At 52.7% G+C, this 24,074-nt stretch overlaps 2 protein-coding genes across 4 annotated transcripts; one reads left to right on the top strand and one right to left on the bottom strand.

Annotated features, from left to right (window-relative positions):
- Window positions 1–3,708: 3,708 nt before the first annotated feature.
- TSSK2 (testis specific serine kinase 2) lies at window positions 3,709–5,237 on the top strand. The gene has a single exon (XM_072599838.1). It carries the CDS (start codon window positions 4,026–4,028, stop codon window positions 5,103–5,105), a length of 1,080 nt encoding a protein of 359 aa, XP_072455939.1. The 5' UTR covers window positions 3,709–4,025; the 3' UTR covers window positions 5,106–5,237.
- A 3,422-nt stretch (window positions 5,238–8,659) lies between these two features.
- On the bottom strand, window positions 8,660–23,053 carry ESS2 (ess-2 splicing factor homolog). Of its 3 annotated transcripts, none has more exons than XM_072599834.1 (10): window positions 22,360–23,053; window positions 20,993–21,161; window positions 20,695–20,790; window positions 19,879–20,054; window positions 18,552–18,669; window positions 17,762–17,895; window positions 16,794–16,896; window positions 13,352–13,461; window positions 10,791–10,906; window positions 8,660–9,567 (listed from the first exon to the last, which is right to left on the bottom strand). In XM_072599834.1, exons 1-10 carry the CDS (start codon window positions 22,522–22,524, stop codon window positions 9,291–9,293), a joined length of 1,464 nt encoding a protein of 487 aa, XP_072455935.1. In that variant the 5' UTR covers window positions 22,525–23,053; the 3' UTR covers window positions 8,660–9,290. The 3 variants fall into 3 exon arrangements, with proteins under 3 accessions (XP_072455935.1, XP_072455937.1, XP_072455936.1); XM_072599836.1 differs by lacking the exon at window positions 22,360–23,053 and adding an exon at window positions 21,838–22,305; XM_072599835.1 differs by lacking the exon at window positions 22,360–23,053 and adding an exon at window positions 21,401–21,768.
- Window positions 23,054–24,074: the final 1,021 nt, after the last annotated feature.

Genomic DNA, 24,074 nt, shown 5'->3' with positions numbered 1-24,074 from the left:
TCCAAGAGCACCAGGTTCCTAGAAGTGTCTCTAACCCAGTCAAACATGGTCCAGGATCTCAGGGTCCACACCTTGTGCTTTTAAGCTTTTAAAGGATTATCAATGGCCAAAGACATTATTAGCCTTGTTCTGTGGGGTCCAGAGGGGAAAACCCAGAGTAACCAATCTCAGTTGTGGAGACAAGTTCAGGTTGGACATTAGGAAAAACTCCCGAAGAGGAAGCACTATCCCAAAGTGGAGTGAGCCGCTCAACAAGTTGGTGAGTGGGCTTCCTCTCACACAAGCTAGGTGACCACTCGTCTGGGATATTGCAAGAACTCACCCACAAAGATCCTTCCCAGTGCTAAGAAATCTGTAGTTCCGCCTTCTGTTTCAGAAGGGAGCCCGGCACCCTGCATCATTCCTCAGAACATGACCTTCCTACCTACTGACAAAGGGCTCATCTGAGAGGCAGTATGGCCCAATGTTAAGTACAGAGACCATGAGGCCTCATTTTGCCACCAGCTTGATGCATAAGCTTGGCAATGTCTCTTCCCCTTCCTTGGGCACAGTCTACTCCTCTGTAAAATGAGGAAGGAGCTAGATTCAGGGGTGTATGGGGTTCATTCCAAATGTACTGTTCCATAGGTCAGGGGCCCTCAGGGACCATCAAGTTCAAGCCATCCTTAAAAAGGAATGCTCCCAACATTTCCTACTGGTCATCTAGCCTCTGACTGAACATCTTAAAGCTTAAAGTTCTCCATACTCCTGGTCCAGTTCCCTACTGCCAAACAGAACCAATCTAAATTCTCCTCCATATGACGGCTACCATCTCATTTCCTATGGCTCCTTCTTATCTGGCTAAATAACCCTCACTCCTTCCAGCTATCTTCAGATGGCACGGTCTCCTGGCCGTATACCCCAGTGAGTCCATGTCTTTCCTTGAATGTGGCGTCTAACCAAGGCTGAGCACAATATTTCAGATGGAATCTGCCAAGGGCAGTGGGACAGTCACCTCCTGCTTTTCTCTTAATATAAGAAAAGACTGCACTAGCTCTTTTGTTGGGAGACAAACTCAGGTGGAACTTGTTGTTCACTGAAACCCCTAGATCTTTGGGTATCTTATCTTCTAGCTGATCTTCCTGGAGGGCTGAGCCCAACTGTCTCTCTCTACCCTTCCTGAAAACTGATACTCATGAAACTCCAGTAAGGTACACCTTATCCCAGGACCTGGACCCAACAGGACATTCACACCAGGCCATCCTTAGCATAACAGACACTTCTCTTCCATAGCCACTGTCATTAGCTCCCCTCCACTTCCACCCTTAATCTTGGCCCCAATCCTTCTAATCCCTAGGCTGTAGGAATTATAGCTCATAGCTCAAAGGGCTGAGAACTGCAGAGTCCATAGACATCCCAGCACAGCTCCTTCTGTGGGGCTCCAATCAGCCCACTTAACCACCAAACCTCTGTCCCTGTGCACACACTACTGTTCCCATCCCAATTCTCCAAATGCCAACTCTCCAACCAGATTATGACCTCTACAGTCCTCTCTGCCCATCATCACTCAGTCCTTCTTCTCCCAGATATGCAGAAGCTTCCTCAACTCAATTATTATCCAGTTCTCTGACCAGGATGGCTTCCCCATTAGAAATTAGTACAAATAATTACAGGGACATAAAAGGTAGAGAGACATCAGCCTTGAAGAAGCAGCATGGGGTTTGAAGTCAGAAGGATCTACATTCAATCTTGCCTCTGGCACCTACTGGCTGTCTGACCCAGGCAAGTCACTTAACATCTCAGTGCCCCTGAGCCCCTCTCTAAGGGTGGAAGTGTTAAGTGAGCTGCCAATCAGCACTAGTAAAAGGACCAAAAGATAACCAGGAATAATGTCCTTAGACATGTCCTGACTGCCAGTACAGAGCAGGCTTGCAGAGGGTGGTCTTCCAGTCCCCTACCACATAACGGTAACCTTGAGCTCTCAAAAGCCATGCAAGGAGAGAATCAACTAATCTAGCAAGACTCTGAGTGTAGGGCCTGTGTTAAATGGCATCCCTTCCATTCAAAGACCAGGCCAGCCAAGGCTGGAGAGTATTGTCAGCAGAGGCCTGGATCCAGCTGCTCAGTCAATCCTCCTCTAGGGTGTGGACAGAGCCTGTCTCGGGGTCACTGCAGTGAGCTCCTGTGTGAGAACTGACCACAGATTCTTGGAGTCCTCGTAAGCCATCTTTGCACTACCTCCCTCCAAGGCTTGTTGGAAAGCCCCACTTTGTATGTACTGCAGCCTTCTAGCAATGGGAGCTATTCTAAGAATCCTGATCCAGGGCCACCTTCCTCACCTCCCTTTAACTGGAATCTCCTCCATTCCATCCGTCCCTCCCTTGGTCACGCACCTGTCATCCTCATTGACTAGATGAAGCCCAAACTCCCCATCTTCCACCTTCTCTTAAGGAGTCAACAAGCAATGATTAAGTACCTACTGTTTGCCAGACAACAGGCTAGGTGCTGGGGATAAGAAGATAAAAATTCAACAGTCCATTGCCCAGAAAACTCCTCTTTTACACCCTATACTTCAGCCAGACCATCCCGAATCCCCAAACATGACCATGTGTATTCCCTTCCCCATGCCTTTGCTCATGCTGTACTCTCATGGAGAGTATTCACCTCTCTCTCCTATTCCCATCATCCCATTCTCCCAGGACCAGATTAACTCCCACTTCCTCCTGGTGTTTCCTTGGGGAAGTATGTGCTGCAACTCACAAGTGCAGGCTCTACCAAGGATAGGAAGAAGGCCAGGCTAGGGAAAGGATGGATTTATGGCCTCCACCTGTCCCGCTGAGGAAGAGGGTCCCCATCCTGGAGAAAAGAAACGTAACACTTTAGTTCTTCACAGTACTTTGATAGCAACACTATCCAAAATGTGTGTATACACACACACACACACACACACACACACAGACACACACACAGACACACACACACACACAGACACACACACACAGACACACACACACACAGACACAGACAGACACACACACGCACACACACACATGTACACACACACACAGACACACACACAGACACACACACACAGACACACACACACACAGACACAGACACACACACACACACACACACACACACACACACACACACACACACACACACACACACACACACTCTTCCAAAGACCAGGACAAGAGGTCTGTGACCTGAGGGCCTCATCTAGGGGTTGCCCTGGTCCCCAGGCCTGCTCCAAATCCTTGCACTACATTCATTGCTCTCCTGCCCCCCCTCCTTTCCACTTGCATCTGAAGCCCCTTCACCTAACCCCAGGCCCCAAACTCCATTTCTCCCCTAACATCTGGCCAGGGAAAACAACTGTTCCCAATCTTCCGCAGAGATTGTAACAACACATGTAGCTAAGTCCAGTAACTATCTTTCCAGCCAAAGTCAGGGTCTGTGTGTCTTCATGGAGGGATGAAACTAATGCTTTGCATGTTTAGAGCCCAGAGGAAGATGTTTTCACATTCCAAAGAAATCAAATTAATTCACCTTGAGTGGGACAAGGCCACACGCCCAGGCCCACCATGCCAGCAAGGCAGATGTCAGGCATCCTGTCTGTCATTCTGTCCAGACCACAAGCTGACTTTCCTGATGGGTAGAACTCCAGGAAAGAATCCATTCTGATGGACGAGCTGCCCAGGCACACCTGGGCTAAGAGAAAAAAGAGGAGATGTTACCAGCATCCTGGGGTGGGGGAGGGGGCTGCTCCTTGCTGATAGCCTTCCAGGGTTCCAGGTGCCCCAAAGCCTCGGGGCGAAAGCCCCATTCCCCCCGGCACAGTCCCCCACTCTTGGCAGCTTCGCTTTGTGACTTCACACGCTGAAGTCACTCGGGAGACAATGCTGAGCGTTCTACCTCCCACAAACTCCAGACCCAGCCTGCTCAGAGGACTCTCCCGCAGTGTAAATGAGGACACTGTTGGTCCATGTGGGGAGGGGATGTAGATAACAGCGTCAGAGGCATCGGTTGCTTCTGGCACCATGGACGATGCCACAGTCCTAAGGAAGAAGGGTTACATCGTTGGGATCAATTTAGGGAAAGGCTCTTATGCTAAAGTGAAATCCGCTTACTCTGAGCGCCTGAAATTCAATGTGGCGGTCAAGATCATCGACCGCAAGAAAACACCCACTGACTTTGTGGAGCGATTTCTGCCCCGGGAGATGGACATCTTAGCTACGGTCAACCATCGCTCCATCATCAAGACCTATGAGATCTTTGAGACATCCGATGGGAGGATCTACATTGTCATGGAGCTTGGGGTTCAAGGAGACCTCCTGGAGTTCATTAAATGCCGGGGAGCCCTGCATGAAGATGTGGCTCGCAAGATGTTCCGCCAGCTCTCCTCGGCCGTCAAGTACTGCCATGACCTGGACGTCGTCCACCGCGACCTCAAGTGCGAGAACCTCCTCCTGGACAAAGACTTCAACATCAAGCTGTCTGACTTTGGGTTTTCCAAGCGCTGTGTACGGGATGGCAGTGGGAGAATCATCCTCAGCAAGACCTTCTGTGGGTCGGCTGCCTACGCAGCCCCCGAGGTGCTCCAGGGCATCCCCTACCAGCCCAAGGTGTATGACATCTGGAGCCTGGGCGTGATCCTCTACATCATGGTCTGTGGCGCCATGCCATACGACGACTCTGACATCAAGAAGATGCTGCGTATCCAGAAGGAGCACCGCGTGGACTTCCCCCGTTCCAAAAACCTAACGGGTGAATGCAAAGACCTCATCTACCGCATCTTACAGCCCGACGTCAACCGGCGGCTGCACATCGACGAGATCCTCAGCCACTCCTGGATGCAGCCCCCCAAACCCAGAGTCATGCCCTCGGCCTCCTTCAAGCGGGAAGGGGAGGGCAAATACAGGGCTGAGTATAAGCAGCTGGACGCCAGGCCAACCAGCAAGCCAGAACACAGACCTGATCACAAGCTAGGAGCCAAGACCCAGCACAGGCTGCTGGTGGTGCCCGAGAATGAGGAGACCAGGCCTGAAGACAGGCTAGCTGAGACGTCCAGGAACAAAGACCATCTACAAGGATCTGAGGTGGGGAAAGCTCACGGCTAATGGTGGCCGCAAGTCTTGCCCCTCTCCCCCAGGGTAGTCTCTGTCACGTAGCTAAGTAGGCAGGTGGGAGCAGAAGAAGGCACGGGTGCAAGGAAAAAGTAAAATCTGTCAATTAAACCACTATTTTGATTACGTTCCGTAGCTTTCTTCCCACTCAGTAGCGGAGATACTGCTTGCTAATCACCAAATAAACCACAGAGTCTATACAAGTGCAAACAACGCCCCGTGAGGAGTCTTTTTCTCTAGGACGTGGCGGCAGGGCCGAGGGGCCTCACCGCCCTCCCCAAGGCGGGGTTGGGGCGGGGGTCTGCTCAGACAGGGTCCTGGGGGGCAAGGAGAACCTTCAGAGGAGTCGGCGAAGGCAGGTGTCTGTGCGACTAGAGAGAGCCCCGGAGGTCAGATCCCAGGCCCAGTGAGCTCCGCTGGCACCGCCCCCACCCACCCACCCTAGGCATCTTTGAGCTCTGCCTCTAACTCTAGTCTCCCATTCCAAGGTGCCTGGGAGATGCCCCCAATACTCAACCAGGTTCATGAGCTTCCAAATAAAGCTCCCTTCACTTCCAGCATCTCGTTCAATTCCACAACGGATTTATTAAATGAGCTGCCACTTTGGGCTACCTCTAGAATTCTAGACCTGGAGTCAGCAGACCTGAGTTCAAATCTAGTCTATGCACTTACTAGTTACGTGACAAAAGGCAAGTTACTCTCAGGCCCTTGGTCTCCCATACCCATAAAACAGGGCTATGGTGCCTAAATGAGATGATTTACATAAAGCATTTTGGAAGCTTGAGCATGCCGGATAAATGTGAATTGCTGCTATTAACTACTAAGGGAATAAGAGAGCAAGATTTTTGTAAAAAAGGAAGGTACAAGGTCACCTGTGACAGGGTTCAAGAAAATAGCCCAACATGGTGTCTAGGAGGAGGCAGAGAAAGGAGGGGAGATGGCCTTTGAGGCTCAGGGTATGAGCTGGGCCTGGCAGGTAAAGGATTCAGGGCCTGGGTCTAAGACAAGGAGAAGTAAAAGTCAAGGACAGGAATCCACCCACACAAAGGCACTGGCAGGAGGGAGACACCATGGCCATTTCTTTCCTACTGTCTCAAATCCACCCCCAGAATCGTGCTTCCACCCTCCCTCCAGCCCATTAGCATGCTGATATGAGGACCTTTCTCAGGCACCGTGCTGAGGAGGGACTACCCCCCCTCAACTCCTCATGGATCCCTATTGGCAACCTAATACCATGGCCCCACAGGAAATGCCAACTCTCCCCACCCCCATCTCTCACCCAAATACTACCTGTCCTTCCAAATCCAGCTCAGCAGTCCCTCCTCCATAAAGCCTTTCCTGACCTCATCACTGGAGGGCGCCACCCATCTCTAAATCCACATTAACCACTTCCTTTCTATTCCACTGACTGAACAGCAACTGAAACCAGAGATTTAAGAGGGAGAAGGACTTTAGAAAAACAAATCTCCTCATACAAATGGGGAAACCAAAATCTAAAGTGGGGAAGTTTTCCCAAGAGTAAACAGCAGCCAGGATCCTAACCCGGATCAGCTTCTAGATGCACTCTTCCTCAGAGGTATCCACATGTCTTGTCCATCTTTCTATCCCCTCAGTGCTTTATTCATCACCAACTCCACAAATACTCACTGACTGAAAACTGGTAAAGAAAATGAACCCTTGGACACTCCCCTCCCCCCACGCTTTCCCTTAGGAGACCCCAGCACCGGAGGGACCAGCCCCTGGCTCTCAAAGGCTTCTGGGGCAGCGGCTGCACAGCAGACACAGCCCACTGGGCCGTCTGCCACACTCTCTTCTCCCAGAATCAAGCCTATGGGTCTAAGATACCTGGGTCTGTTGCTGGCTAAGGTGCTGACCAATGGAAGGTGGCTGGTCTCTCCTGTCGGGAGGTCTGGGTTACTCTTGGATATTCACTGCACCGTGGACTTTGGGCAAGTCACTGCCCGCTCTGGGTTTTGCTTTTCCCCTCTTTCAAATGGAGATGATAGTGACTGCAATGCCTGCCCCACAGTGCAGGGGAGATGTAAATGAGATAACTGGGGGGCTCTAGTTGTCTTCACCCCCCGGGAGGTCTTCAAACAACAGCTGGATGTCCAGCAGTTTGGGGGCAAGCCTCTAAGGGAGGCAGGGGTTAGACGTTTTTCAGGTATGGTTTGGAGATTTTAGACAAAATTATATAAATCTAAGGTTATCTTCAAACATTTGGAAGGTTCTCAGCGGGGCATTTTAGCCCTTGTTCTCCCAGCCCCCAAAGGGTAAACTATGAGCAATGGGGGGAGGAAGGGGACGCAAAGAAACATGTTGAGGTTTGAGGCAAGAAACAGCTTCCTAACCATCCAACTCACCAAAAGGAGCTACCTGCTTCAGGAAGCACTGGGTTCACCTCCACTGGAGATCTTCAAGCAAGGACTGAAGGATCAATCTAGAGGGGACTTCTGCTCAGGTGAGGATGGATTAAATGTCTTCTCAGGTCCGTTCTAAGATGCTAAGACGACTCTATTTGACCTGAGCTAAGAAAAGAATGCCCCGTCCTCAGCCTCCACGGAGACAGGGATGCGCCACGAAGGTCATAGTACCAGCCAGGGGAGAAGAGACAAGGAAGACTCAGGGACACAGAAGAAAAATGGAGAGAACACTGAACTGGACATCAGCGGAGCCAATTGTAGGCCTGGGGTTAGGCATGGAGCATCCCGAGAGAGCACCTCAGCCAACCATGTCATTGCACATATGGGCATAAGTGGGCTCAAGCTCCAAGGCCATGAGGAATACAGAGCAAGCCAGGCCTGCCCACAAAAGACCAGGAGTATGCTGAGGGACTGGTGGAAAGACTGGTGCAGAGCTTACAAAGGCCTTCCACAACCTTTATCAGCTGCAGGACCTTGAGCCAGTCTGCTTCCTGCTCTGTGAAATGGGGAGAATAATCACATGCACACTCGCAGAGCTGTTGTGATGAGGGGAGACGAAGGGCTTTTAGAAAACCACTTTGTAAAGCATCACCCATGCTACAGGCATGAGAAAACAAACCAGAACATCACCTAAGTTTCTGGCGGGACATCGTGGGCTGAGTGATAAGCCCTGGAAGAATGAACCCAAGTGATGTCCCTCACCTCAGGAGTGGAACCAAAGCAAGCTAAAGTGGCGGAGAGCCACAGCAGGAGGCTGGGAGCTGCGGCCCTTCTTGTGTAAGGGAGTGCAGGAGCCTCAGCTCACCATGCTCCTCTCAAGCAGCCAGCCAGGCTTTGCTAGAAGGCTCCCCCAGCTCGGACAGAGCTCCCTGACTCTGTGACTGCCGCCCATTGCCCTGGTCCTGCTCTCCAGGGTCTTATCCCTCTTTCTAGGTGACAGTCGTAATAACTGAAGGAGACAGGGCCTGGAGCCCCAGCTCAGACGCTTTGAGTCAGAGCACCAGAGGAATGTGAATGACTGCTATTCTCCCACTTGTCCCCATGGCTCGAATGCTAGGTGGTGTGGCTATCAAACCTGCGAAAGAAACGAAACTGAGACAGAATGAGGCAGGTCCAAAAAAGATCTCGACAGGCTAAGATGGCATTTAATAGTCCAGTCCTGTGAGTGGGCTTGTACAATTTATGCTCTGATACAGAATGGGAACAATGCTGGAGACGCTAGATCAGGTAGGGTCTCCCTTCCACTAGGCCTTTCACAAAATCCCCAAGAGGAGGCCCGGGTCATTTGGGACCCACCAACAACCAGGCTGACAGCTCCGTCCTAGCATTTTTTCCTCCACAAAGACAAGGATTAGGATCCCAATTTTATGGAGAAGGGAAGTGACACTAAGAGACATGCTCAGTGTCACTTTGTTCCTAAGGTTCAGGAGGAAAGACCCTAACCCAGATCCGGGCCCACCAAGCCCTTCCTGGACTGAGGGGCCAACCCAGAGGAAGGAAGGGGCCATGCAGCCAGACAGGGATGGGAACCCAATGAAGCTCTGTTCAGCTGTTATTTTTAATAACAGCTGCAATTTCAGTTTGCATATGAAAAACTGAGTGCCCGGCTGGTCACTAGGTCCAGGCATGGCCCCTTGGCGGGAAGCATTTCAATCCCACCTGACAAAGCGTCCTGTTGCCATGGAGGGAGAGATGTCCCAATGGTCCCACAGAAAGGGAGGGCTGTGCTCTGTCCAGGATCCCCAGCACTGGGTCCTCAGAAGAAGTCTGATGCTTTCCGCCTCTTGGGGAGCTGCAGGAGGTTGTCAGTGATAGAAGCAGGGTCCTGGGTCAGAGGAGTCCTCGTGGTAGTGCCGGGGGCAGGAGTGCCTGTGGGAGTCTGGGGGCCACCTGCAGGTGTCTTGTAGCCAGGGTGAACCGGAGATGGAGTGTAGCTGGCCCGCAGAGCCTTGTCGGTGTATTTGCTGGCAGTCCTGTTCACGAGACGCTGCAGGGCCGGAGACATAGCGGGGCTCAGACCTTTGGGGGTAAGGCTGCAACAGAGAGGAGGAGACAAGGTACAGATACTTAGGGGCCTTCAGGCAAGCAGCCATCAAGGGATCCCAGGGCATAGCGGAGCAGGGCCTGGCTTAGACAAAAGCTACCTCATATTTCTCCTTGTTAAAGGACAAAGCAGAGGCCCGACTCTTGACCCTGGGTGTGATGAGGCTCCAGGCAACCCTGAGAGCCTAGAGGCCCTGACCCTTGAGGACCCAGGGCTTCTGCCAGGGCAGGGTCACCCCAGTCTCCCCAAGGCCCCTTCAAACCCAGGGGCACAATGCTTTTCCTAAAATGAAAAAGCTCATCTGGTCTGGCTCAAGGCAGTGACGCACAAACAAAGGAAAGCACACAGTATCTCCAAGTGCAGCAGCATCCAAGACCCAAGGGGGTGAGTACACTTCCTGTCACAATGAGGACAGTAATAAAAGGACCAGTAGCACATGTTAAGCACCTTTCAATTTGAAAGAGGACGAAGGTGAATGCATTGCCAGGGGGTGATTGGTAGCCTCTCATCCCCGGCCCCCTCAGAGCAAGGGTCACCCTTGGGCCTCTGGATCCCTGTGGGACAGGGCTCCCTCATTTTCTAGCCTAGAGGGTTCTCCTCCCACCACCCCACAAAGACAGAGCAGCAACATCCTGCCTGCACACCTTTTCCACGTAAACCCTCCTGCTTATACCACTTCCCTGAGTCTCAGAGGTGCCTGGTGGGGCCCAGGGCAGCTACTCTCAAGGTCCCTCCTGGTCAGAGGGGAGGTCAGGAGACTGAGGGGTCTACCAGCAGGGCAGTCAGGGCACACAACACACACGCTCTCAGAGGCCATAGCACGAGCTGGCTGCCCCTGCAGTTACTTTTTCTCTCTTCCCTAATCTCTGTTCTAAGGAATGGCTCACCTGATAGATGAGAAGAAGGAAATGCTCAGAAATAAATGTGGTATAGCCACAAAAGGCTTCAGTAAAACTTTAAGACAAGGCTGGACCAGGTGATAAGATCCGAATCTGAACCCTGCCTCCACCACTTAGTACCTGTGACTTGGGACAAGCCCCTTCAGGTCTCTGGACCTCAGTTTCCCCATCTGTAAAATGGGGCAGTTATGCTAAGGGATCTTTCCCTTCCACACCTAAGCTAGGCAGTGCTGTGACCGTAGACAGGGCCAGGCCCTCCACAGTGGTCCCCTTACCTCACCCTTCCCTGAGAGAGGGGTGGAGGGAGCCTCACCTGGCCAGGTTCTCAGTGACTCTTCTTAGGGCTTCCTGTTTCTTGGCTCGGTTCTTGGCAGCTGCCTCGGTGGCCATCTTGAGACCTAACCTCTCTCTGCGTCCAGGATCCAGGATCTGGGGAGACAGGGGGCCAGGTCAGGGTATGGGAAAGTACACCAAAACACCAGGCCATGCGTCCGCAGACCTGGCCTCCCTCCCACGTTCCACCAATAGCCACACCACACCTGGTCCCTTTCCCAGGCTGCTGGCAGAGAACATGGGCACAGAGCAGCAGCTGGGGGTGGGCACAGAGTCACCACCAGTGGGCGCTCAGGAAGCACCACACACCAAAGGGACAGACACTGGGGGCCCTCCCAGCACGTGCCTAAGGGGCTTTCAGCCAAACTGGATTACCTATTCTGTACCAATCCATCTCAACAATGTGGCAAATGCAGGTACCATCACACCGCAAGTCTCTGAGGGCAGGGGAACAGAGCCTAGGTTGAGAGTACAGTCATGGCAGGGCCTGGCTCCCTTCCCTAATAGTCATCACTGCCAGCAGCTACGTAGCACTTCATAGCTACATAGCATCGTCTCAGGGGAGTCTCATGACTACCTAGGGAGGCAGGTGCTTTTATGATACCTGCTGGCTGACAAGGGTTAAGTGATCTGCCCAGGGTCATCCAGCTGGAAGGGTTAGAGGCCCAAGGTCTGACACTTTGACCACTGCACCACCCAGCCTCCTCTGTTGTCCCATCTTGAGGGCCTCCCATCCCCTTTATGAATGCAACAAACACCCTGAACTCATGCTAAAAAGAAAAGGCTTCTATTGGTCTGATGTGCCTTCCAGAGTCAGAGAATGGTCACTGGTTTGTCTACATCTTATACCTCTCACCCACTTCAACAATGTAGCCTACCCTCTCTGGATGAGGCTTGGGGTCCCCTCCACCACATCATGCCATGCTGCACCATGGCAGACAGGCAGCAGCAGCAGCAGCCAAAACCTAGGGACCAGCCCCAGTGCGGAGCTCAGCCAGGCCTCAAGCCCTACCCATCCCTGACGGAATCTCCCAGACTTCAGGGTCATTTTCATATCACAACAAAGCATAGAGGGAGGCTGTGGGCTGCTCGTATCAGGCTCCTCCCGGGAGCCCACTATAACCCTCCTCACTTTCCCATCCTTCACAGCTGGCCTGTGCATTCTCAATTGGTCTGGACATCAAAGACATTAGAAGTCCTAGCCAAGGCAGCTTTGGACTGGTCTAGACTCAAACCTAAAGCAGGATCTGTACCCTAAGACGGATAAGAGAGAGAAGATCTCTGAAAAGGGGCCTCTGGCATTAACTGAGCAATAGCCGAACAACTCATGTTCTGTGCCTTTAACAGAGTGTTACCATGCCACCAGAAATAAGAGAGAACCTTCTGGGGAGGCTCATCAGAACTGACACTGAGCCCAGGGAGCAGAAGCAGCAGAGCCCTGGACACAACAACCACAATCTTGTCAGAGACAATGCCTTTGAAACAGTCTGGAGAGCCCTGATCAATGCAGGGCCCAGATCCCAAAGCCTGAGGCCCTAGCTGCCTCCCCCGTCTGGGTTCAGAGACCAAAACATACATTTACAGACAAAGCCTCAAAGGGTAGAACTGAGAGCAGCTGGGGGAGTTCTGGGGCATCGCTGAGGTTCAGGCTCTGAGGCTGAGCCACAGTGGAGCAGGCATATGGCAGAAGCCTGCATGGACAAGGACAGTTCAGATGGGTGCTCAGTCTGGGTGGAGAGAGGACCAGCTGCCTTCAGGCCAGGCCTCCATGCTCCCCAGACACATTTGGTGGTCAAGGGCCCTGCTGGGGCATCCACTCAGCCATGGAAGCACAGAGGGAAGGAGAGCCATGCCACCCTTTATGCCTGGCTGGCTGGGGAAGCAGATACGAAGACCAGACCTGCCTCTGAGTCCTTCCTGGAATCCCCATTAAAAGCCTTTCCTCCTCAACAAATGGTCATCCACTCAGCCTTTGCCTGAGGATCTCTGTGAGAGGAAAGGTGCCACATTGGAGAGAGGTAGCCATTTCCCCTCATCGCTCAGGGGCCAAGCAGAACAAGGTTCATGCCCTCTTGCTTCAGATGACCCTGCTGGGGTTTGATCCCAGCCATCAAGACCCACAAGAATGTCTGGGTGAAATGCTTAGTGCCAACCTGAGCAAGCCCAATGGGCAGAGCCTGCAGACCCACCACCAGGTGGACCAGCTTGCCCAGAGGTAGTGAGGTCCGTCTGGTCAGACCTCTTCTGGAGGAAGCCAGGCTGGGTCCTGAGATGGCCACAGAAACTCAAGGCATGCTCAGGAGCCTAAACATGCAGTCTACCAACTCCATGCTCTTCCTTCTGGGAAAACCCACACATCTATCACCCTCCCCATCTCCACAGAGGCAGTGTGCCATACATACCACCAAAGGGGACCGTGTTCTTCTCCCAAACCCGACACCCCCCTCCCCACCCTGAGACAGCCTGACACATGCACACATGCATGCACGCACATGCGCACACACACACACACGCACACACATGCACACATACACACTATACCTTGAAGGCTGGTCCTGGAGTTCTATCCACATATGGAGTTTCTGACCCATCAATCCTCAGGGGGGTACTCTCAACCTCACCCCATGTCATCATGGGAGACTCGTTTACACCTAGAAAAGATGCCAAGGTCAAGGTCAAGACAGAGTTAGTGAGAAGCAGCAGAGGCAAAAATATCTGAAGTTTAAGGGAAATCACTGGGGGAGGTGGGACAGGCTGGGACGTACAACTGATCCAAGCTCCCACGGCTCCTCTGTCATCCCCAACCTGAAGCCCATGCCAGGGCTCACACTTCTATGGGGATAATCCAGCCTGGGGGGGACGCTCTCTTACTCCCGCATGAAGACTGGCCTCATGAACCCAAAAGGCCACCCCAGAGGGGTCGGAGCCTGGCCTGCCACAGCCTAAGGAACCACTGGAGGCCCATCCACACTTCACTGGCCTCCTCAGAAATGGGAGCAGGGAAATGATTCAAGGCCCTTGGAGGTGTATGGGGAGAACAGATGAAGGGATGAAGACAAGGAAGAGAACCCTGGGTGTAAGTCTACCAAAGCTTCCATTATCTAAAGACCCGAGGCTGTCAGCAGAAGGCAGTGCAGCTCTATGGAGTCCCCAAATAACTTCCACTTGAGCTCAAAAAAAAAAAAAAAGCCAACAACATCCCTGAGCAGATTCCTGGGCAGAAAGGACTACTACTACCAATATCAATTATAAGATCGATATCAGAATCAATCATTGTGATTACTACTAGAAGCTATTATTATCTCTATCCATCAGAAAGTAAGCCCCTTGGGAGCAAGAACTGTCTTGGCTTTTCAATTTGGGTCCCCAGCATTATGTGTAAACACTATGCTACGTACTATGTACACACTAAGCATCTACTAAATGCTTCTTCATTCATTCACAAAAATGGTGACTTCAGTACGTCACATGGCGTGGAGACGACCCCGAGCTCTCTACAGTGGCAGTCAAGTCCACGCTCCGGCAGGTCCTATCGGGCTGGGGAGCCTTCAAAGGCAGACCTGGCCAAAGACGGAGTCAGCTCTCCACAGGCCGGCCCAAGGACACAAAGGCTCCTCACCAGGGAGTCACCAGGATGATCCGAAGAGACAGTGGTGGAATAAAGGGAGGGATGGAAGCTGCTAACAAGCCCAACAAGTCCAATGACCAATGACTCAACACACCAAGCTGGACATCCTCACATGAACAAAACCAGTGACCAGAGCAAGCTGCAATCAAAGGGGTTTTCCTTACAAGGACAAATAAAGCTTGTTTTAGCAGGCGTCCAAAGACAAGAAACCTTTCAGAAGGCATGTGCTCATCACCCATAGCAATGTTATAATATCTACAAAAAGAATCCACTGAAAACAAGGGTGATTATGTGCTAATATAGGCTGTAAACTTAGAGCAAGGAAGAGAAATCATTCCTGCAACTAGCCCCAGCCTCCTGTTTGATAACCAGCAACATCAAAACCAAGCTGGGCAAAGGGGAGGAGGGTGAAACCCATCATCCCTCCTTCTGTGACTTTGGGTCCAGTAACCTCTCTGGGCAAATGCACAAGGTGAACAGATGCAGTTCTAGAACCATGGCCTGAGGGTGGAAAATATGGTCTGAAGCTTGGAAGAAGAGAGGTCAGAGTTGCGTGCACACCACACAGAAGCTTCCTTTCTGCCTGAGAAGAATTGTGAGGTGCTAAGAAGCACTAAAAACAATCACAAAAATGGACCCACGTCTATTACAAGGAAAGACTGATTAGTGACCCAGAGTCGTTTCCAAGTCACTGTCTGTGCATTCAGACACCGACTCAAGAGAGCTAACATCGCAATGATCACAAAGCTAGAAGAAATTAGAAATGAGAAAAAGGCCCAGTGTCCAATCAAAACAATTCTAATCCGACCTATTGAAATAATGAAAATGGGAAGTGGGTGGAGGAAAAGATTGACACCCATTCCAACAACTCCAGAGAAAAGTTTAAACTATAGGGAGACCAAGAGAACCTAAAAACCTCCTTGCCAAGTGAAGAGAGATGGTGGTCAAGGGCATGGGATAGGGCTGTGAACAATGAGAAGCAGCAGACGGTAAAAACCAGCTTTAAAAATCTGCTGTCTGAAAAGACAACAAAAGCCGTAAAAGATCTGCAGAGATGTCTGCCATGAGCTTTTTTCACCGTTGAAGACAATGGAGTCACCATTTCTGAACTAATGTCAATTCTGGATGATTAGGGAGGAAATGAAAGCAGCAAAAAAAACCAAAGATTTAAGAGATAACTTGAGCTGACTTCATGGTCGGTCATCAATAGATAAAATATACTATACAATAAAACAAGAAGCTTTGTCCTCATTAAAGCCAGCTGCCACTGACATGGAGGAAATCTCACCCAGAGTACATTCCCTATGGGCGGTCAAGTCTTCCCAATGTTTTTCTGTGTTCTTGTCTTTTCAACAAGCCTCGCGCTGACTACCTGACGCCCCCTCTAACGGAGATCCATAATCACTCAGAGTTTGGCCTAACTGCCCACACAGGAAAAACCAAGCAGATGAAGAATGCCCATTTCATGGGTGGCTGGACAATGTAGAGAGCACATCCCTGCGTGTCCCAGACTATGGGCAGATACTGCAGATGGACGCTGTATCAAGCCCTGAACTAAACAGAAAGAAAGCAGGCCAGACTGCTTTTGGGAAAGAGCCAAGCTCTCCACTAGCACCAAGACTCTCCCTCAAGCAAAGGCCCATGCATCCAACAGCCATTTTCCTCCAGCAATGGTGGGTGGCGGCCAAGACACAGAACGTCAAAGTATCCAAAGACTGAAGCTGAGATCACCCACAGTGTAAGGGAACGCACCTGGGAGGCACAAGTTAGCTGAACCACGTGACATGTGAATGAGGAATCATGAAGGAGTCAGTGGAAGGAGGGTATGGGGGTCATCCTGGTGAGAGCCCAGGACTGAGAGACAGCCCAATTTGGGACAGACACGGTCACAGCAGATGGGCAGGTGGGCATGAACAAAGGACAGCATCACACCCCAAGAGCATCTCAGCCCGGAGACTGTTCCGAGCACTCTGACATTTACCAAGGGGTCTCCGGACAAAGGAAGGACATGTTATAATCTATGAGAAAAGGGCCCGCCTAGGGAGGCAGAGCTGGGACTCAAGCCCAGGCCTTCTTGCCCACTTGTGTCATGATGCCCTGGGTGCCCATGATCTTGGCAGTCCAAGGATTATCATTCCCACAGCTTACAGGTGAGGAAACATAGGAAGGCACCTGTCCAAGGTCACCTGGCTTGGGGAAAGTCACAACAAGAAGCCAAGAGTCCTGAATGCCAGGCTGGCACTCTCCCCACAAGTCTGGGCTTTCAGAGCAAAGGCCCCACGTCCCTTGGGGTCTGCCACCCTGGCCAATGCAATGTCCTAAAAACCACACAGGCAAATCAAGAGCTTATCTTACCAGGGGCCGGAGAAGGAGTGGCCACGAATCCATACCCGTTGACCTTGGGAGACTCCTGAGGGATCAGCTCCTTCCCGTCGGGTCCCACTTTACCCTGCTTGTACTGAAATACAAAGAAAGCTCCAGATGGTCAAGTGTGCACAGGCAACCAATGCTGCCCAAAGCCCCAGACGTGCCCCTCTCTGGTCAGCAGGCTCCACAGCCTCCTCTGGCCAGCGGCAAGAGCTCTCAGCAGCAGCCCCGCTTTACTCAGCAAGTCAGGCACATTCTGTCAAGAACATCCAACAACCTCCACAGTAAACAAGCCGAGAGAAGAGGAGGATGAGAGGCAGTCCATGGCAGGCAGAATTGGGCTTTGAACCTAGTTGCCCTCACCTCAACACCTCCATCATCAGTCTTCAAGGGAGCCCCCTTTTCTGTCCTCCCCTCCCCATTACTGCCCCACTGTGGTTAGATTAATCTTAACATTCTCAGTCTGCTACAAGTGAAATCTCACATGTAGCTCACAAGTGCTCACAACAGCACAACAAAGCACAAACCCATCCTTACCCACTGCTACACCATTCCACTGACTCAGGAGGCTGGTCTTCCCTGATCTGACACAGGCCCTGTCAGTTCCCGCCTCCATACCTTTTCTATGCTGTTCCCCCTACCTGGAGCACCCTTCCCCTCTGCCCCACCTGGCTCTCCCAGTCCAGTTCCAGCCTCCACAAAGTCTGCCCTGACTCCTCTCGCCCACATTTAGAGTTCATCATAAGACTTGGCACTTCACTGAGCTCAAATGGCTTCCTGCACTTTGGCTGAGAACCAAGATCAGAGCAGAGCTCACAGCTTGAGTGTCCTCCACCAATGCTAGCCACCCAGGGTGCCCAAGAACCTCAGCGAAACCTGTCCCTGTTCAGTGGGAGGTCAAACTCTGCCTCAGAGAGCCAATCCTGGCCGAAGGCAGGCCACTCATGTCCACGTACCTGGGCATTGAGAGCAGCTGCTTGCTGCAGCTGGGACTTGCTCAGGGCCTGGCTGAAGGGGTCCCTGAGAAAACGCGTGTTTCTGTGCAGCACCTGCCGGGGCTTCTTAAACACATCCTCCCCATCAGGGACACCTAAGGAAGGACAAGCAGGGCCAGACTCAGAACTGTGGCGTTTGGCCCAGGTGGGTCATGTGACTGTGGGCACGGCAATCCATTTTCTGAGGCTCAGTTCCCATGATTATCCGTGGCTACGAGAGTCACACGACTCCCAGGGACCCCCCAGCACCTCATCTTCTGAAACGACCAAATGAGGACAACTTCCCTACCCCCAAACGGGAGGGCCCGAAATGGCTCCCCGGTCCCACCACAGCCACTGCTGGCACCAGAGCGAGTCCAACTGTGACTCTTTCACTGACGAGAAAGCTGAGGTGCAGGAAGTGCACTAACTTGCCCAGGGAAAAACAGCTGACATCAGAGCCAGAATTTTAACTCAGATCTCTTGGCTCTAGATCAAGAGCAATTTCTACTAAGCCACTTCTTCCAAAAAGGCAAACACACAAACGCCCTCCCAAAGTAAACTGACCCAAAAACAACTGGAAAGAAGGCACCCTGAGGGCAGTCAGAGCACTACCCACCCATAGCTATTTCCCCGACTCCCCAACCCAGGGCCATTATCTCAGAGCCATTATCCCAGGATTTCCAGCCCAGAGACATTATCTCAGGATTCCCAGCCCAGGCTCTTATCCCAGGGCCATGACTCTGACCAGCAATCCCTCTCCAGGTCTCACCCTCAGGGTAGTACATCAGGGAATTCTTAGCCTTGTACTTCCAGGTCTCCACCCCGGCCTGGCTGCTCTGCAGGGCCTGCTGCTCCGTGGACGGCAAGGCCAGGTTCTCCTGTTGCCTCTGAAAGCAAGAGAAAAGTGAGAAGGAGCATTCCTGAAGCCCAACCTCTTCCAGCTGCCGTGCCTCATCCTGTCCATACCATCCACACTTGGGGGATCTCAGAAATGCAGGAAATGGAATTTATGAGAAACACAGAAGTGAAATTCCATCTCCCTTGCCAATCCCCAGGTCTCAAGTGAGCAGTGACCAACCAAGAGAGCTCCAGGGAGGGCCACAAGTCATAGGAATACAGCTGGAAAGGATCTCAGACATCACCTATTTCAACTTTCTCATTTTACACAGGAACAAACAGGCCAAGGAAAGGGAAATGACTTGTCTAAGATCACACAGGTCATCAGCAACAGATGAGAATTTGAACCCAAGTCCCAATCTCAGGACCTAATGCCACCTCATGTTTGCAAATGAATTGCAATTTGGTTCCAAAAGGCCAGGTCCAGTGGTGGTAATGCTGTGAGAAGAGGAAGGTCTGAAAGGGCCAAGGAGAGCAGGCCAGGTGAGGATGCCAGCAGCAGTGCGGTGTGACAGGGAGGAGAGCAGACCCAGACTCAGCAGCAGAGTCTGAATTCAGCTGCCAACATGTGTTACCTACAGAAGCACAGAGGCAAGGAATTCAACCCTTGGAGCCTCAGTTTCTGTAAAATGGGAATAACAATCTGATTCGATTCAATACAAGTTTATTAAGCTCCCACGCTCTGCAAGGTCTGTGCTACTCCCAGAAGACCCAAAGACAGAAGAGAAACTGCCCTCCAGAATCCTTCACTTTCAGGAGGCCCCAGTGAGGTCCAGAGGGGATACAGAGGGTACTCTGAGGAGGGCCCCAGGGCCCATTAACAGATCACAAGGCTGCTGGGAGGCCCCTTGAGACAAGTCTATGACAAGTGCTTCTGAGCCTTGAGGAAGGTGCCCCAGGTATGGGCTGCTCTCAGTGACTTCTGGCTAACCAAGAGTTTGGCTCACCCCAATACTGGGAGGCAGGCACTCTGACAGAGGCTCAGGAAGCTGGGCGCCTTCTCCCTCACCACACTGCCAACTCCCACAGGTCAGGGAACTGGGGCCTTGGGCAATGCCAAGTCCCTCAGGGCCCAAGCCACAGAGTGAGCGTCAAACTCCAAGTCTCCCCTTCCTCCCCCAGCCACACCTCCTGCCTGGCTCTTCTTAGAGCTCTGCCTCCTTTCCCGAGGCCCCAACATCCCAGGCATCTCTCCTCACCTTTTCAAACTCATCCTCTGCCTCATAGAGCCAGGCATGGCGGGCACGCTCCTTCTCCTTCGCCACTTCCATGATCTCCTGGAACGAGGCATTGTCCTCACTGGTATACCTGGTCAGGAAAGCGTCGAGACTAGGGAGGGGCTCTTTGTCCTCCTCTTCCTCTGCTTCTCCTGACCCTGACAAGGACAAGAACCCAGAAGAGTTGAAGGGATGGCCAGGACCAAGCCCCTCTGCCAGTCAGGGGGAATCAGGACTGGAGCCACTAGTCATGACTCACAACACTTTGGATGGTCAGTCTCCTCATTCCACACAAAGGGGATGATATCTGTCCTCCCACCAGACCAAGGGGGTGTGAGAGCTAACACTGTCTCTCAAAGGGCAGGCCGGCCTGTTTCTTCACCCAGAGTAGCCCAGATCCCTCCTAGTAGCTGCTGCCCAGAGCTCAGCACATCTCCACTAGTCAGCCGGCAGTGAGACACCAGGCTGGGCTAGGAAGCAAAAAGCCCTGAAGACAGAATCACTTCTGCACTTCAAAGACTTGCCAGAAGCAACAGAATTTGTGCCCGAGGTTCTGAGAACACTTGGAGGGGATCAGCAGAGCTGGGGAAACGTCACGGGAAGAGTCCAGGGATGGGACAAGTAGAATATTGAGCAGCCCCACCAGAAGCTGAGCTCTCCCTCACAGGGCCTACACTGGAGAGGACTGAGGCCACCAGCAACCCCCTCCTCCCCCCCCTGCTTTGTGGGCCAGATGACCAGCAGGGGAACTTCCCTGGGGAAGCACCTGTCAATAGCGACAAGGGTAAGACCACTTACCTTCCTCAGGACCTTTGGAACGAAGTCTGGGCTTAGTTGCCAAGGAGGCTGTGCCTGGGTGAACCTCAGGGGTCTCAAACGTGGCTGGGGTCACATCTGACAAATAAAAGAGAGAGGAAAATGGCACTGAAAAAACCCAGTCCCTGGCCACCAACTTTGTTACAATGTGTCAAGAACAAAGACAGTCTTGTTCCTGAGAAGCCACCAATAAGGCAACACTGTATCCCTCTTCCCCCAAGACAAGCCCATGGCATTTCTCCCAGACTAGGCCAGAGGTGCTGCCTCCAGGGACTCTTACATGGCAAAGGGGTGTCTCTGGACAGTCTGCCCAGGGAGGAGCCAAACTTGATGGCTATCTGCCGCATCCTCTCCAGGTCCCCGCTCTCTTCTGCCTCCAAGTACTCCTTCTGAGCTTGCAGTTTCTCCACATCGGGAAAAAAGTCCCGCTGAATCACCGTCTGGAGACCCTGGGGAGAGGAAACCACAGAGGCAAAGCAGGTGGTCAGGGAATCTCTCCAAGCCTCAGCATCTTCATCTAAAGAATGGGGAGAAGGCGCTGGCTGCCCCTCCCCCACAGGCCTGGGGAGAACAAGGCCCCGCTATTCAGGAGGGGCCCACTACAAGGAAGGGTCTATTCCGGACCCATCTCGGCTCGAAATTTAACGGGGAGAGAGGCCTCATGGGGGAGGGGCAGGGGATGACCTACAAAGCTTGGCACTGCAGCTCACTCCTACGCTGCCCCGCAATGGGCCAAGTCGGGGCCAGGGCCCGCAGGGCCCTTTGGGAGTCCGATCCTTGGAGGCTGGGACGGCCTTGGGCTGCGTGGTGCCAGGGGCCTTCCTCGCCCTCTCGGGCTCCTTTCCTCACTGCCCACGGCCGGGAGGCGCCTTCAGCTCCGCTCTCCCTCTAAAAGGCCTTTCCCACTTCGGTGCTTTAGGGAGATGGTGATTTCGGGGCCCAGCCCTGCGCGGGCAGGAGAAGCCCAAGGCAGGGAACCCCGCGAGACGTGGGCCGGGCGGCCGGACGGCCCCGCATAGGGAAAGGTGCTGGGGGGGGGGGGGAGGGTTAGTGCACCCCCTGCCAACCCTCCCTCCTACTGGGGGTGTGGTTAACAGGGAGAGAGGTGACGTCAGAACCACAGACAGCACAAAACTTGTTAAGGTGTCAGAAAGCCCGGGCCTCAGTTTGCTGCTCGGTAGAATGGGTCCCAAGCGCGCTCCGGAAGCCCCCGGGCTGTGGGGGATGGACAGCCGAGGGTCGGGGAACCAGAGAACGCAGGGAACCAAAGAGTAAACATCCGCGTCACCGCGGGACCCAGAGCAGACTGCGAACCGACAACATCCGGGTCTCCTCCCCCAAGGTAAGGGTGGGGGTGGAGGACATTCTGGGCTCCACCCTAGGAGAAGGGGAGGGAGGGAACGACGAACATTCAGGTCCTGCCTCAGGAAAAGGGGGAAGAACGTCCGGGTCTCAAAGAAGGGTGGGAGAGAAACATCCGGTTGTGAGAGGAGGAGGGCGGGATTTCCGGGTGTCTGCCTCAGGAGGTGGGGAGGGGACATCCGGGTCTCTGAATCGGAGGGTGAGAGAACATCCGGGTCTCCTCCTGAGAAAAGGGGGGACATCCGGGTCTCCGCCTCAGTTGCGGGCGGAGCCGGGGCTGCCTACCTCGATGTACTCCTCCTCGTCGAGGACGCGCTTCCTCGCCTTGGCCTCCGTCAGCCGCTTGTTGCGCGTCCTGGGGCCGGCCAGGGCCGGCCCTTGCCTCCGCAGTGTGCCCAGCGCCCGGGCCGCAGCCGCCGGCGAGCCGCTGCCGGCGCAAGGGCTCTCCATTTCGCTGGGCCCCCGAGGCTCGAGTGCGGCCTCGAAGTGGAGCTGGGGGAGGGCGGGAGACCGAGCGCCGATGACGACACTTCCGGCGCGCGCTCGTCACACTGACGCGAGGGCGGACCCCAAGCGTGCGACTCCTCCAAAGGCCTCTGACGTAGCCCCGCGGCTTGCCGGGAGTTGTAGTCTCCTGCCTGCGGGCGGTGGAGAAGGAGGGGCAGCCTTGAGTTTGCTGTGACAGCTGTAAAATACGAACAATAAGGATAACCAGCAGGCATATAGCACTTTACAGACATCGCATCGAATTCTCCAAACAACCCCAGGAGGCAGGCAGGTGCTGCTGTGATCGCCATTTTGCAGATAAAGAAACTGAGGCAGAAGGCTTCATTGGAACTCAGGTCCTTGGCTCTTAACCACCTAACTGCCTCCAGATGGGGACGGTACCCAAACAGCCTTGTGACAAGGAAAGTACTTAGGAATGGAAGCTCTAGCTATAATATTATAACCGGTAAACATCTAATAAATGAATAATAAATTAAAATATTATTATTAGTATTTCTACTACTCAGCCCCCGACTTCTTCTGCAGCCTCCTCCTCTGTGTCTGCACCCTGCTTCCTACCTGGGCAGTCAGGACAAGTCATTCACCTCCCCTGGGCTTCACTTTGCTCATCTGTAAAATGGGGAAGGGTCCTCCTCTGAATCTACAGCCCTGTGACCCCGGGCTCTCCCCTGCCCTCTCCTCCTCCCCCTGCCTACCTAGCTACTCTTCATCCCTCAGGTTGGCCGTCCTCTAAGACTCGGTGGACCTTCCTTCTCTCTGGTCAAACTCCCACAGTAATTAAATTAATTAGGCGACTGGAGGCCTGTTGTCAAGAAGAGTTCACATCTCACTTTTACATAAATTTATACAACCCTGAGTTGGGAGCAGATCACGCCTCTCAGCTTTGGCTTCCTGTTCTGTGAAAGGGTCATGCTATTTCACGGAGTTGCTGTAAAGAGGGAATGATGGTGTTGACTCTTTGTAAGTGCAGCACTACCTGAGTGCTAGCTGTTATACTTTCCTATACTTTCCACTCAGATGGCTCCAAAGCCTGTCTCCAGCCCAAATCCCCAACAGCTTGCCCTGTATCAATAGCTCCCAACATTTTTGACTATGAGGACCATTCATTAATGTCCAAAAATTTCCTGGATCTCCACATGATAGTATCAGAATCGGTTATTAAATATGTGATAACAGAAACTGCCACCTCTGCAGCAATGGTTTACAATAGAGGCAGACACATGTATTTGAAAAATAAATCTACCTGTGTAGCAGGCATTGAAAATGCTGGGGTGGTGGGGCCTGGACCCCCAAAAGCCTAGTCCCTGAATTTTCCCACTTCACTGTTGCACCTGGCCCACCCTTAGTCTGCAAGGGACTATACCACCATTCCTTGATCACATCTAGGTCACCTAATTAGGTACCTCAGACTACTTACTACTCCTTAATCCCATCTAAATACATTCATTCACTGTCCCTTTTGTATGTAACCATCACCCTTACCCCCACGAAGT

The sequence above is a fragment of the Notamacropus eugenii genome, chromosome 4 (genome assembly GCF_028372415.1).
Source record: "Notamacropus eugenii isolate mMacEug1 chromosome 4, mMacEug1.pri_v2, whole genome shotgun sequence".
NCBI lineage: Eukaryota > Metazoa > Chordata > Mammalia > Diprotodontia > Macropodidae > Notamacropus > Notamacropus eugenii.
This window is presented reverse-complemented; position numbering and strand designations above follow the sequence as displayed.

Bases quoted from the DNA above. Each gene is read 5' to 3' on its own strand.
- ESS2 (XM_072599834.1), bottom strand. From the start codon at position 22,524: ATGGAGAGCCCTTGCGCCGGCAGCGGCTCGCCGGCGGCTGCGGCCCGG. The intron at 18,670-19,878 runs GTGAGGAGAGAT...TCTTGCTTTCAG, and splicing joins CAGAGGATGAGTTTGAAAAG to AGGCAACAGGAGAACCTGGC. The intron at 13,462-16,793 runs GTAAGATAAGCT...CATCTTTTCTAG, and splicing joins CACTCCTTCTCCGGCCCCTG to GTGTAAACGAGTCTCCCATG.
- TSSK2 (XM_072599838.1), top strand. From the start codon at position 4,026: ATGGACGATGCCACAGTCCTAAGGAAGAAGGGTTACATCGTTGGGATC.